The 14,326-nt window shown below is 43.1% G+C and overlaps 1 protein-coding gene across 1 annotated transcript in view; it reads right to left on the bottom strand.

The window, feature by feature from the left end:
* The window catches only part of IQCA1 (IQ motif containing with AAA domain 1), a gene marked incomplete at its 5' end in the record, with an annotated part of 230,082 nt that overhangs the window by 101,613 nt on the left and 114,143 nt on the right, over positions 1-14,326 (bottom strand). The window contains 3 exons of the mRNA XM_070933352.1: positions 4,630-4,712; positions 10,038-10,108; positions 10,586-10,678. Of these exons, the coding sequence (XP_070789453.1) occupies positions 4,630-4,712; positions 10,038-10,108; positions 10,586-10,678 (247 nt within the window). The remainder of the gene's footprint in view (positions 1-4,629; positions 4,713-10,037; positions 10,109-10,585; positions 10,679-14,326) is intronic.

Raw genomic sequence — 14,326 nt, 5'->3', positions numbered from 1 at the left:
GATGGCCTCCAAGGTCCCTCCCAGCCCTAGATTGCTGTCCTGTTTCAAAGCGTCTTCTGAAGCCACATCTAGTGCCAGGGTTTGTGGTCCTTCCTTTCGCTTCTCTCTCTCTCTCTCTCTCTCTCTCTCTCTCTCCCCTCCTTCCTCTATCTTTTTCTTTCTCTCTTTTCTCTCTCCCTTTTTCTTTCTTTTTTCTTGTCTGTCTTTCTCTCCCTTCCTTTCTTTCTCTTTCTTTCTTTCCTCTCTCCCTCCCTTTCTCTTTCCTTCTTTCTCTTTCTTTGTCTCTTTCTCTTTCTTTCGTTCTTTGTCTCTCTCTTTTCTCCCTCCCTTCCTCTTTCTTTCTTTCCTCTTTCTTTCTTGTCTCTCCTTTCCTCTTTCTTTCTCTTTCTTTCTTCTCTGTCTCTCTCTCTCCCCCCTTCCTCTTTCCTTCTTTCTTTTGTTCTTTCTCTTTTTCTTTCTCTCTCTCTCTCCCTCCCTCCTTCCTTCCCTCCCTTCCCTTCCTCCTGAAACGCCAGCAAAACCCACCAGTTTGCTCCTAAAGTGGTCTAGGCCAGGGGTCCCCAACCTTGGCAACTTTTAAACTTGTGGATTTCAATTCCCAGAGTTCCTCAGTCAGCAAAGCTGGCTGAGGAACTCTGGGAGTTGAAGTCCACAAATCTTAAAGTTGCCAAGGTTGGAGACCCTTGGCCTAGGGGAACAATCTAAAAAAACCCCCCAAAACAATCCACGTCGCATCTGTTTTAGGGGAGGAGGTTCAGTGGCAGGAGAAGGAAAGGGGCCAATTGCAGCCAGGCTGCCTTCGCCTGGCTCGCCTCAGCCCACCAAACACACACACAAGGAGGTCTCCTTCGAGAAGCTTCACAGGCTGAGCCTTTTTTCTTCTTTTCCCCCTCCTGCCGCCGCTGCGAGGGCTTTGCGGCGCAGAGGATGCTTCCTCTACAGGCTGTGATGATGGGAGCAGCCGCCTCCTGAGGTTTAGGGAAGGAATTGGGCACGTTAAAGAAAGATAAAATGGGTGGGAGTGGGTGGTAAGCTGGCCACGGGGACACTGGGAAGGCAGCGTGGAAGGCAGGCAAGCATGGCAGGGCTATGGGGAAGGATGTAGGCTGTTAGTTCCCTTCCCCACAACCGGGCGGCCCTGCCATGCTTGCCTGCCTTCCCAGCGGTCCCCGTGGCCAAGCCTGCTTGCCTGCCTTCACAAGCTGGCCATGGGGATGCCAGGAAGGCAGCGTGGAAGGCAGGCAAGCATGGCAGGGCTGTGGGGAAGAAAATAGGCTACTAGCTCCCTTCCCTACAGCCAGGTGGCCCTGCCATGCTTGCCTGCCTTCCCAGCGGTCTCCCTGTGGCCAGGCCCACTTGCCTGCCTTCACAAGCTGGCCACGGGGACACCAAGAAGGCCACGTGGAAGGCAGACAAACTTGTTGCGGCCACCTGGGAAGGAAATAGGGAAGGCCTTCGCAAGCGGGGCTCGCCACAGGGACTGCCAGGAAGGCCTCGTGGAAGGCAGGGAAGCATGGCAGGGCTACAGGCAGTGGGGAAGAGAGTAGGGATGGCAGGCTAGGACAGTGGGGAAGAGGCAGGGGCAGCTAGGTACGGCGCGACTTGCAGATCTGCCTGGCAGTTGGGGCACAGTGCTTCAGGCAGGCAAGCTGCAAGCAAGGACCCACGCAGTAGAAGTGAGGAGTGACTGGGTGGAGGGGGGGTGGGGCAAGTGAGCATCGGGCAGCCAGGGCCAGCAAGCGGGGACCAATTCAGGGGTGTGGCCAGCCAGCGATCACTAGTGGTTCAGCGACCCAGCCCAAGCTACCGCTACCGGTTCTTCTGAACCGGTGCGAACCGGTAGCAACCCACCACTTAGTTGGAATGCATTCTTAACATGAATGAGAAACAAACATAGATTCTAAACTTCCATGATGAACTGTAAATAAGATAGGTAGCGCTTACTTAAGGTCCACTCATTCAGCAACTATTTAAGATTATGATGGCACTGAATGAGGAATACTTAATAACAGAGTTGGAAGGTACCTTGGAGATCTTCTAATCCAACTCACTGCATAAGCAGGAGACCCTATATCAGTGCCTTTGAGGCTTGGTGGCCTGGCTGAGGGAGGGGGAGAGGGGAATTGGGCCACACAAGTGGCAGGCTAGCAAGTACACTGCTCAACCTTCATGAGAGGTGGGCTGGCACGCACGAGCTCGATTACCCACCAGCCCACCACTTGCACAAGTTGAGCTGCATGTGTGCACTCTGGCCAGGCATTCATGGTGCCCAATTCCAAATGGCCCAGTTGTGGGCCAAGGTACAGAGGTTGGGGATCCCTGCCCTATACCATTCTAGACAAATGACTGTCCAATCTCTTCTTAAAAACCTCCAGTGATGGAGCACCCTCAAATTCTGAAGGCAAGCTGTTCCACTGGTTAATAGTTCTCACTGTCAGGAAATTTCTCCTTAGTTCTAGGTTGGTTTTCTCCTAGATTAGTTTCCATCCATTGCTGCTTCTTGTCCTGCCTACTGGTGCTTTGGTAAATAGATGGACCCCCTCTTTTTTGTGGCAACCCCTCAAATATCGGAACACTGCTATCACCCTGGTCCTTCTTTTCACTAGATTAGTCATACCCAATTCCTGCAATTGTTCTTCATATGTTTTAGCCTCAAGGCCCCCAATAATCTTTGTTGCTCTTTTCTGCACTCTTTCCAGAGTCTCAACATCTTTTTTATATTGTGGCAACCAAAACTGAATGCACTATTTCAAGTGTGTTCTTACTAATGCATTATAAAGCAATACTAATATTTCATATGATCTTGATGCTATCCCTGTTAATGCAGCCTAGGATTGCACTGGTTGTTTTGGTAGCAGCAGCACACCGCTGGCTTATATTTAAATGATTGCCAACTAGGACTCCAAAATCCCTCTCACAGTTACTGCTATAGAGCCAGGTTCCACCTATTCTGTTGGTATTTCTTGTCTAAATGTAAAATCTTATTTTTCTCTGCACTGAATTTTATTGTTAGATAGGGCCCAATGTTCAAGTGTGTCGAGAGCCTTCTGAGTCTTGAACCTATCTTTTGGTTCCAGCCTAGAACCATGACGAAATTTCCTGAGATTGAGAGCAATCAATCATTAGAATAGCCTGCCTCCAGAAGTTGTGGGTGGAAGTTTTCAAAAAGAGATTGGACACCCATTTACCCAGAACGTTATAGGATTTCCTGCTCAAGCAGGGGTTGGACTAGAAGGTCCCTTCCAACCCTGCTATTCTATCTCCTATTTGACATCACATAGCAATGGAGCTCCCAGTCCCAATTACTGTTTTTAAGTGAGGATTACTTGTAGTATGAACTACTCTTATCTCAGATGAAATGTGAGACCACCTATAAAATTCAGAGACTTGTCAAGGCAACCATAAGTATAACCACTAAATTTAAACTGCCTATTGGGACTGCTGTTTCATTTGTGATTCTGAAAATATATTTTGGTACACATGGGAGCACCAACATGGCATATCCTTTCAACTAAGGCATATCCTTTAAGCTATGTTCTTACCTGGAATTACATAACTGCTGCATCCCGTGGAAGACACTATTGCTTTAAAAGATTGAAGATACTACATTTTTTGAATTAAATTTGAAGGCCCTATTTTATCATGGAATGCTAATTAAAAAATCTAAAACACAGTGCATTAATACTGTTCATATGTAAATAAAATGATAAAACACAGAAACACAACCAAAATGCAGCATAAAATTGTGTATTCATTTGAGAAAGAGCTCAGTACTGAGGTTAACCAATAGTGATGAATTATAGAATCAGAAGGCACTCAACATACCCGACATAATAAGTTTATAATTGTAATTCTCCTCCAAAGTATGGAAAGTTTTTGTGAGCATTAATTTTTAGACTATTGTACTTAAAATTTGGAGATAGGAATGCCACTACAATAATAAGTGCTGAACACTTAAGTGTGTACATGTTTGTGCTGTTCCTGCTATCATCTATTCTACATTCACTCAGAAATACGCTCTATTGGAATATTCAATTGTTGTTGCATCAATACAAGAAAGAACTGAGTAAAACTTACCCTATGTGGCAAATCAGATTCTAGATATGTTTAAAGATCACTCAGCAACATGTGAGGAACATTCTGTCTGTCCTGGTGCTGCTACTCCTCTGGGCTTTTCAAGTTTTTCTACTTCTATTTAATGAATAGCTGTGAAAGTGGGGTGGCCAAGTTACTGGCAAGTATTTTAAAAATTTCCCTTTGGAATTTTGTATTATTATTACTACAGATTACCAAATATTTAAGTTAAGACCACAAATAATGTATCAGTTTATTAATTCTGTTTCGGATCTGCTGCTACTGTCAGGAAGAACAATTTACTAAAATGTGTAAACTGCCGCCAAAGTCCTGAAGAGATGGTCATCTGAATTTGTTTTAATCTGCATTTTAATCTGTGTCATCAAAATGTTGATTCTCAGTAACTTTTATCTGAAATTAAAATGACTGGTGTTGTAGTTCATTTATCCAATCCCAATTCTGTCACAAATGTTTAAATCCAATATAATACATTGCATGAATGCAATTCCAAAATAAATACATAGTCCGTAGTAACATATAAAGTTTATACTTTACCAACATAATCACTGAGTTTTACTTTTTTACTTCTTATTAATATTCCTTCTTCTACCAGCTCTTGGTAAAGAGAATCAATGGTCCTATAAAGAAATAAAGAGTAAGCTACACAAACATGTCTGTAGACAAATTTTATTTATTTATTATTTATTTATTATTCAAATTTCTATACCGCCCTTCTCCTTTTGGACTCAGGGCGGTGAACAGCCAAAATAAAATATTTATACATAAAGTGCGATTAAAAATAGATTTAAAATAATTAAATTTGGCCCATAGTTTAAAATTTATCAATTTAAAATCCATATCAAAATTTAAAATCAACCATAAAATCATAAAATCAAGAGAGACCGGCTAACTGAAAGAGATGAGTTTTTAGGGCCCGACGAAAAGTCCGGAGGTCGGAGATCACTCGTATCTCTGGGGGTAGATTGTTCCAAAGGGTAGGTGCCACCACAGAGAAGGCTCTCCTCCTGGGGGTCGCCAGCCGGCATTGTCTAGCCGACGGCACCCTGAGGAGGCCCTCTCTGTGGGAGCGAACTGGCCAGTGGGAGGCTATTGGTGGCAGAAGGCGGTCCCGCAAGTACCCTGGCCCTAAGCCATGGAGCGCTTTAAAGGTGATCACCAACACCCTGAAGTGCACCCGGAAGTCCACCGGAAGCTAATGCAGCTCGCGCAGGAGAGGAGTCACATGGGAGCGCCCCGTCGCTCCCATAATCCCCCGCGCAGCTGCATTCTGCACCAGTTGGAGCCTCCGGGTGCACCCCAAGGGGAGCCCCATGTAGAGAGCATTACAATAGTCCAGACGAGAGGTGACGAGTGCTTGAGTGACTGTGCGTAGGGAGTCCCGATCCAGAAAGGGGCACAACTGGCGTATCAGGCGAGCCTGATAAAAAGCCCCCCTGGCCACGGCCGTCATATGCCCTTCTAAAGACAGCCGTGCGTCCAGGAGGACGCCCAAGTTGCAGGCCCTTTCCGTGGGGGCCAGTGATTCGCCCCCAATAACCAGCGATGGCGTCAGCTGGCTATACCAGGACGCCGGCAGCCACAGCCACTCGGTCTTGGAAGGGTTGAGTCGAAGCCTGTTTCTCCCCATCCAGACCCGCACGGCCTCCAGGCACTGGGACAACACTTCCAAGGCATCGTTGGGATGGTTTGGGGTGGAGATGTACAGCTGAGTATCATCAGCATACTGATGGAACTCCACCCCAAAACCACGGATGATCTCACCCAGTGGCTTCACATAAATGTTGAACAGGAGGGGCGAGAGGACCGACCCTTGTGGCACCCCACAAACAAGGCGCCTCGGGGTCGACCGCTGCCCCCCTGTCAACACGGATTGCGACCGGTCGGAGAGATAGGAGGAGAACCACCGCAAAACGGTGCCCCCCACTCCGTCCCTCCAGCCGGCGCAACATGATACCATGGTTGATGGTATCAAAAGCCGCTGAGAGGTCTAACAGGACCAGGATAGAGGAATAACCCCTATCCCGAGCCCTCCAGAGATCATCCACCAACGCGACCAATGCCGTTTCCGTGCTGTACCCAGGTCTGAAGCCGGACTGGAGTGGATCCAAATAGACAGCTTCATCCAGGTACTGGGGAAGCTGTCGCGCCACCACACTCTCAACAACCTTTGCAATAAAGCGAAGGTTGGAGACTGGACGATAGTTAGCCAAAACAGCCGGATCCAGGGATGGCTTCTTGAGGAGAGGCCTCACCACCGCCTCTTTCAAGGCGGCCAGCAGGACACACTCACTCAAAGAAGCGTTGATAATTCCCTGGAGCCAGCCTCGTGTAACCTCCTGGGAAGCCAGCACCAATCAGGAGGGACACGGGTCCAATAAACTTGTGGTGGCGTTCAGCCGTCCCAAGATCCTGTCCACGTCCTCAGGAGCCACAGGATCGAACTCCTCCCAGATAACACTCTCAAGACCTGCCTCAGTCATCTCGTCTGAACTAACCCAGTCAGCGGCCAAGTCTTCCCGAATCTGAGTTATTTTATCATCCAGATACTGTACAAAATCCTCAGCTCGGCCTTGCAAGGGGTCCTCCCGCGCTCCCAGATGGAGAAGGGAGCGGGTCACCCTGAACAGGGCGGCTGGGCGGTTATCTGATGACGCAATAAGAGCGGCAAAATAGCTAGATTTCGCCGCTTTTATCGCCACTAGGTAGGTCTTAATATGAGACCTTACCAGTGTCAAGTCAGATTCGGAACGGCTGGCCCTCCAACCGCTCTCTAGGCATCTTTTCCGGCGCTTCATCTCTCTCAGCTCCTCAGAGAACCAAGGAGCTAAGTGAGTTCGGTGCCGGGTCAGAGGCCGCAAAGGCACGACCCGGTCCAAAGTCCCGGCAGCCGCACTATCCCAGGCGGCCGCCAGGTCATCAGCCGAGTCGTGAGCTAGAGTTTCAGGAAATGGCCCAAGCTCCATCTGGAACCTATCAGGATCCATCAGGCGCCTGGGGCGGAACCACCTGGTCGCCTCCGCCTCCCTGCGACGGGGTGCGGCGGTCAGAAAGTCAAGTCGAAGGAGCGAGTGGTCAGACGATGACAAGGGTTCAGTATCTATATCCCCTATATCAAGGCCACTCAACCACTGACCAGAGACAAAAACTAAGTCCAGAGTGTGTCCCCCCATGTGAGTAGGGCCGTGAATTACTTGGGTCAGGTCCATGGCCGTCATGGAAGCCATGAACTCCCGAGCTACCTCAGAAGTTTCACCAATGGATGGCAGGTTGAAATCCCCCATGACCACAAGTCTGGGGGTATCAGCCGCCACCTCAGCTATAACATTGAGGAGTTCGGGCAGGGTCGTCACCACGTGGCAGGGAGCCAGGTACGTGATCAACAGACCCATCTGCACCCCACGACCCCACTTCACGAAAAGGGATTCACATCCGGTTATCTGAGGCACAGTGGTCTCCCTCGGATCAAGACCCTCTCTTATAACGACCGCCACCCCCCCCGCCCCTACCCTGAGCTCTCGGCTAATGAAATGCACGGAAGCCTGATGGGCACATCTCCACGAGGGGAACCCCCCCCCCCCACATGGCCCAACCAGGTCTCCGTAATACCTGCCAGGTCCGCTCCCCCCTCCTGAATAAGATCACAAATGAGGGGGGCTTTATTTACTACGGACCTGGCATTACACAACATCAGCCGGAGACTTGGGCCCTGAGACTCTAAGCAGCCTGAGGAACGGGAAGAGCTAAGGGGACCGGGGCACGCAATCGCTCAGAGATAGCGAGCGCGTGCCCCCACCACATGATATGGCCCCCTGCTCCCGCCATACCTGCCCCTCCCACTCAGCGTATTGATGGAGAAGCCCTCAGTAGAGGGCATTCTAACAGTCCCCTTTCCCCCAGAGTCCGTACCCCCTATGGCACCATTAACAGCCGGACTGGCCATCCCCCGTGGGTTCTCCCCCAAACCCACACAACCCCCCCACCCCTTATTTACACTAAGCCCCTCCCCACCCAGCTCCACACCTCCCAGTTCGTGCCCCTGTGCCAAGCCTGACCTATCCCCCTCCCTCCCCACCCCCCTCTCCAAACCCCTTAAAAATTTACACAAAGACAATTTTAAAAAACCCCTTAGCCCCCTCTTTGCGGCATGCCAAGTGCATATTCTTGATGGTCTCTGCAGGTATTTCAATAGAATTAGCACTCATGATGTTGCCTAGTCAAGTAATGAAATATCTTCAAGCAAACAACCAAACTCAGAGAGCATCAAGGACTCCACAGTTCAACTCTGAACTACTATATTCTTCTATTAGAACAAAAGCATGTATTTTCTCTCATTTATTAGAGGTCTCTTTTAAATGTTCTTGCCTAAAAATATTTTTAGGTTTAATAGTAGTTCATTCATGATGTTAATGAAAGTTTGCCATTGCGTATTTACTGTAATTGCCATATTTTTCATCTGTTGGTGCATAAATACTATGAAATCAGACATATTTATTTAGTATTATTGTAGCATAAGGTAATCCTCGACTTACAACCACACTTGAGCCCAACATTTCTGTTCCTAATTGAGATGGTTGTTAATTGAATTTTGCCCCATTTTATGATCTTTCTTGTCATAGTTATTAAGTGAACCATTGCAGTTGTTAAATTAATAATATGTTTGTTAAGTGAATCTGGCTTCCCAATTAGACTTTGCTTGTCAGAAAGTTGCAATGGTGATCACATGACCTTGGAACACTGTAACTATGATATGAGTCAATTGCCAATTGTCTGAATTTTGATCATGTGACAATGGGATGCTGCATTAGTTGTAAGTGTAAAAACGGTCATAAATCACTTTTTTTCAGTGCCGTTGTAACTTTGAACAGTCACTAAATGAACTATTGTAAATTGAGGACTATCTGTTTTGAAAAATGAAGCACTAAAGTCTTATATATAGTGCAATCCTATGCATGTTAGTTCAGAACTGTGGGTTAAGCAGCAGAATCCAAATTATAATTATAATCAATAATTATTTCTTACACACGGAATAAAGTTTTTAAATACATATGTGATTCAAGCCTCTGCCACATGCATATTTTCATATTATTTCAGGGCTATTCTTAATATACTACTGCATTTCAGTGCCAATCTAAGTTTCTGAACTGTTTATTTTGCTTTTTAGAAAGAGTTTGTGAATTACAGATTTCTAGAACCAACTCTGACATAATGTCTTTTCTTGGAATAAAGTATAAACATATAGCACTGAATTATTTGTGAAAGTGATCTATACGAGTATTTTTATGTACTTATAGGTAATGTTGTAAATACTGATGCAATGGGCAAGGGCTAAGGCTCTACTAACATTTTACATATCAGCAGGGGGGTTTTTTTGGTAGAAAATTTAATTTAACATTTGGCCCTACCATTTAGATATTTTAGAAAATTCAAAGAGAAATAACAGTGATGCTTTCGGGCAATAATTCTTACGCAGCTAACCAATATCCCATTTGGCACAAAGATCACGCAGGACAACAAAGAAAGGAGGCTGGCTTAAAATTACCCATTCTAAATTCTAGTCTGCAGTTAGACCATGGGAATAAAAGAGAAAATGTATAGTTCTTATAGAAGGATATTGTATATCATATACTATTTCAAGTACCTTAAACATAGATGGAAAACTCAGATACACATCTGAAACTACTAAATGTTTCACATCTACTATACAGAATAAAATTTAATATTTGATGCATATTTGATACATATGAAAAACTCTCACAAACTATTGTACATTTAATCTAAAATAAACTTTATGCAAATTGGACTGTCTTTATCTAAATTTCTTTCTGCATTATTAGAAGTTTAAAAACAATCCGTGTTAGATTCTCCATAATAGCCAACAAATTTGAGTTAATGAATCTAAAGACTTATCAGTGTGAATCTCAGAAGAGCAACTGCAACTTTACCGATCAGATGTCAGATCTTTATCTTTCTTTGACTTTTTCTTTCTTCCACCTGTTTTCCCTTTTTTCTTTTTCTGAAGATCATAAACAGAAATAACAGATTAGCAGAGTTGGAAGGGACCTTGAAGATTCTCTAGTCCAACTCCTTGCTTAAGAAGGAGACCCTATACCATTTCAAAAAAGTGGTCGTCCAATCTCTTCTTTAAAAAACCTCCAGTGATAGAGCACCCACAACTTCTGAAGGCAAGCTGTTCCACTGATTAATTGTTCTAAGACAGGAAATTTCTTCTTATTTCTAAGTTGGTACTCTTCTTGATTTGTTTCCATCCATTGCTTCTTGTCCTGCTTTATACTTTGCAAAGTATACTTTGCAAAAATACTTTGCAAAGGTAGTACTTCCGCATATGGCAAAAATTTTCATTTGAGTACAACTCTCTTTGATGAACTACGTCTTCATACAAATAATAAGAAGCACTTTTATTTTGTTCACATTTATTTTATGTTCCCAACTTTTTATACAATATTATACTAAATCCATACTAAATAGTTACCTTTCCTTTTTTCCCTTTTCCCCCAGTTTTCTCTGTCTCTCTATCCACAGCTAATTTTAGATTCTTCAGTTCCTGGCGCATTAACTCATCAACCTGTATGAGCACATACATAGAGGTAATAAGAAATACTGTGCTAAAAAAAAATCTGCAACCAGAAAATATAAATGTTATGCCAAGGATAAACACTCATATATACAAACATTCAATTTTATTACTTTTTTTTGGAGGGAGAATTATGCCTGTAATAACCTTCCCTCCAGAATAAAGCATTATTATCAAAATAAAATAAATTGGATAGAGTAGGCATGTTCCAAGTCCCTGTTCTTAAATCTTGCCATCTAATGGGATCTAGCGTACCTCTGCTGTGGCTACACCTACTTTATGGAACACCTGTCCTGTGGATTTGGCAGGCCCCTATCCTTTTAGTTTTTTAGAAGGCCATCAAGACATGGATTATTACCTAGGTACAAGGGCAGAATGAGAATGTATCGAGTTGATTATAGGGCATCCCAAAGGGATAATTGTTTTGTTTTTACAGTTTTTATGGTTCTGGGTTTTATTGTTGTTGTGAGCTGCCCGGAGTTAAGTTTTTAGATGGGTAGCCATATAAGCCTTTTAAACAAACAAGTAAATAAACAAACTCTGGATGGACAAGCAAAGGGAAAGGAGCAATTTTGCAATTTGGAAAGCTTTTTGGACTCTTGGCTCCTGCTCAAGCAAATGAAAGCTGTGACTAGAGAGACAGTAACTTGATCTGGAAGTCATTACTACTGCACTGCTACTCATTTGGCTATAATAATTCAATGCCAGTACAAGGTATTCTATATAGGACTGCCTTTAAAGAATATTAGGAAACTGTAGTTAGCTCACAGTGCAGCAGACCTATGATAACTGGTCCCCTGATGCTGAGTGCAGGTTACCTCTATGTATTGCATTGATAACTAGTTAGTTTCTGTGTACAATTTAAAGTGTATATTTGACTTATAAAGCCATAACTGACCCATGCTTATAAAGGCAGATAGGTATTTGTAGAACTGGCTTGATCAATCTGGTGACCTTAAGAGAAGTTAATCTTAAGTCCCCACTTTCAGGAAATAAAGAGACTTGAGGCTAGGAGGGGCCGCTTTTCTTTTTTTTTTTATTGCAAAAGTTTTACAATTACATTTTCACCCCTTTATCCCCCCCCACCCCCACCCCAAACTTCCAAACCTCCCTAACCCTCCCCTCCCCCCAGACTTCCCTATACTCATAACTGATAAAAAAAGATAAAAAAAACCACACAAAAAAACCCTTAATATGACACTTATGTAAAAAAAAAAACTTGAACCCCTCCCTCCCCTGTATAGTTTTTCTTTTTACCCTCATTACCTTAAAATATTTCTAATACATTATTTTCAAATAAAAGCTATTTGATACTTTCTAGTTTGATGTTTGTTCTGAACATATTCTATCCACCTTTTCCATTCCCATTCATAAGTCTCTTGTGAACAGTCTTTTAAGTATGCTGAAATCTTCGCCATCTCTGCAAAACTGGCCATCTTCAAAGTCCATTCCTCAATAGTGGGCAAAGCTTCATTTTTCCAATATTTACCTATCAACAATCTTGCTGCTGTTATCATATACAATATCAATTTTGTTTCACCCGGTGTAAAACCCTTAACTATACCCAATAAAAACAATTGTGGAGAGAATTGAATTTTTTTCTTCAAAACATTCTGCATGACCCACCAAATTTTTATCCAAAAGGCCTTAACTTTCCTACAGGTCCACCAAACATGATAATACGTAGCATCCAAACATTCGCATCTCCAACATTTTGGCTGAACATTAGGGTACATACATGACAACTTTTTAGGATCTAAATGCCATCTATAAAACATTTTGTAAAAATTTTCCCTCAGGTTCTGCGACTGTGTAAATTTAACATTCTGAACCCAAATTTTTTCCCATGTTTCCAACATCACTGGTTCTTCAAAATTTTGTGCCCACTTAATCATACAATCTTTTACTAATTCAGTTTCTGAATCCCTTTCTAACAAAACATTATAAAGCCTTTTGATATGCATTGGACCTTTCTCTTTTATATGTCTAACCAATTCTTCCTCGTGCAACATAATACCAGTTTTTTGGTCCTCTTTCCATCTCAATTGTAATTGATTATATTGTAACCAGGTTAAATTAATCCCTTCGTCCAACAGTGTCTGCAATGTCTTCAGCTGCCATCTGCCCGCATCTGTAAAAAGAACCTCTTTGTATAAAAACCCCCCGAGTGACATTATATTTGTATTCCACAAGGTATGACCAAGATCCAGCCATAGCGGTATTTTATAATCCCATTTGAGTCGGTGCTTCTTCCAAACTCGCATCAAAGAGTCTCTAAGTATATGACTTTTAAATACTTTATCAACTTTGTCATCATAAAATAGGTAAGCATGCCATCCAAATTCAAGATCAAAACTTTCTGCATTCAATATTCCAGCCTTTTTACTTCCAAACCAATCACTTGTTAAAGTTAAAGCTGCTGCATCATAATATAACTGTAGGTTTGGAAGTTTAAGGCCTCCTCTTTCTGGAACATCTTGCATAATTTTCAATTTCACTCTCGGCTTTTTCTCGTTCCACACAAACTTATTAAGTCCAGTTTGCCAGACTTTCAATTGTTTATCACTTTTAAGCACCGGAATCATTTGAAACAAAAAAAGAAATCTTGGCAAAATGTTCATCTTAACTGCTGCTATTCTTCCAAGTAGAGACAGCTGCAGTTTTTTCCAAATCTCCATATCTTTCTGCACCTCTCGCCACAACACCTCATAGTTATTTTGCAACAATTTCATGTTTGATTCTGCAACCTGAACTCCTAGATATTTTACCTTAGGTACAGTCTCAAAACCTGCCCTCCTTTCAAGCTCATGTTTACGATCTTGTGTCATGTTTTTAACTATCATTTTAGTCTTTTTTGGATTCAGTCTAAAACCTGAAACTTTACCATAGTCTTGTATAATGTCCTTCATCAGGATTATTGATTCCATTGGTTGTGATAGGGTAACAACCAGATCATCTGCAAATGCCTTTATTCTATAATCCTCTTGCCTAATCATTATCCCTTTCAAGATATTAGAGTCCCGTATTGTATTTAGCAAGACTTCTAATGTTAGAATAAATAAAAGTGGGGACAACGGACATCCCTGTCTTGTTCCTTTTTCAATTTTAAACTCTGTTGTCAAACTTCCATTAATAATAATCTGTGCCTTTTGCTCTTGGTAAATTGCTGAAATCGCCTGTATAAATTGATCCCCAAAATCCATCTTTTTTAAAGTCTTTAGTAGAAAATTCCAATCCACTCTATCAAAGGCCTTCTCTGCATCCAAAAAGACCAGCACTGCAGGAATCTGTTTATTCTTCTCAAGATATTCCAATAAATCTATTACTTGCCTTACATTATCCTTCATGTGTCTACCCTCGATAAATCCCGCTTGATCATCATGAATCACCTTTTGGATTACTGGCATCAACCTGTTGGCTAATACTTTCGCATAAATTTTATAATCTGTATTCAAAAGAGATATTGGTCTATAGTTCTCTGGTTTTTTAGGACCGACTTGTTCTTTTGGTATCAAAGATATGTAAGCTGTTGTCCATGATGGGGGTATTTTACCCCCTTGTTGAATATTGCAAAATAAATCTCTGAGTTGTTCCACCATTTCAGCTTGCAAAGTTTTGTAATACACTGCGGTCAAACCA

This window comes from Pituophis catenifer, unplaced genomic scaffold (assembly GCF_029215685.1).
Source record: "Pituophis catenifer annectens isolate HBS135680 unplaced genomic scaffold, rPitCat1.0.hap2 SCAF_1, whole genome shotgun sequence".
Classification (NCBI taxonomy): domain Eukaryota; kingdom Metazoa; phylum Chordata; class Lepidosauria; order Squamata; family Colubridae; genus Pituophis; species Pituophis catenifer.
The sequence above is the reverse complement of the archived record's forward strand: the minus strand, read 5'-3'. Positions and strand labels throughout refer to the sequence as shown.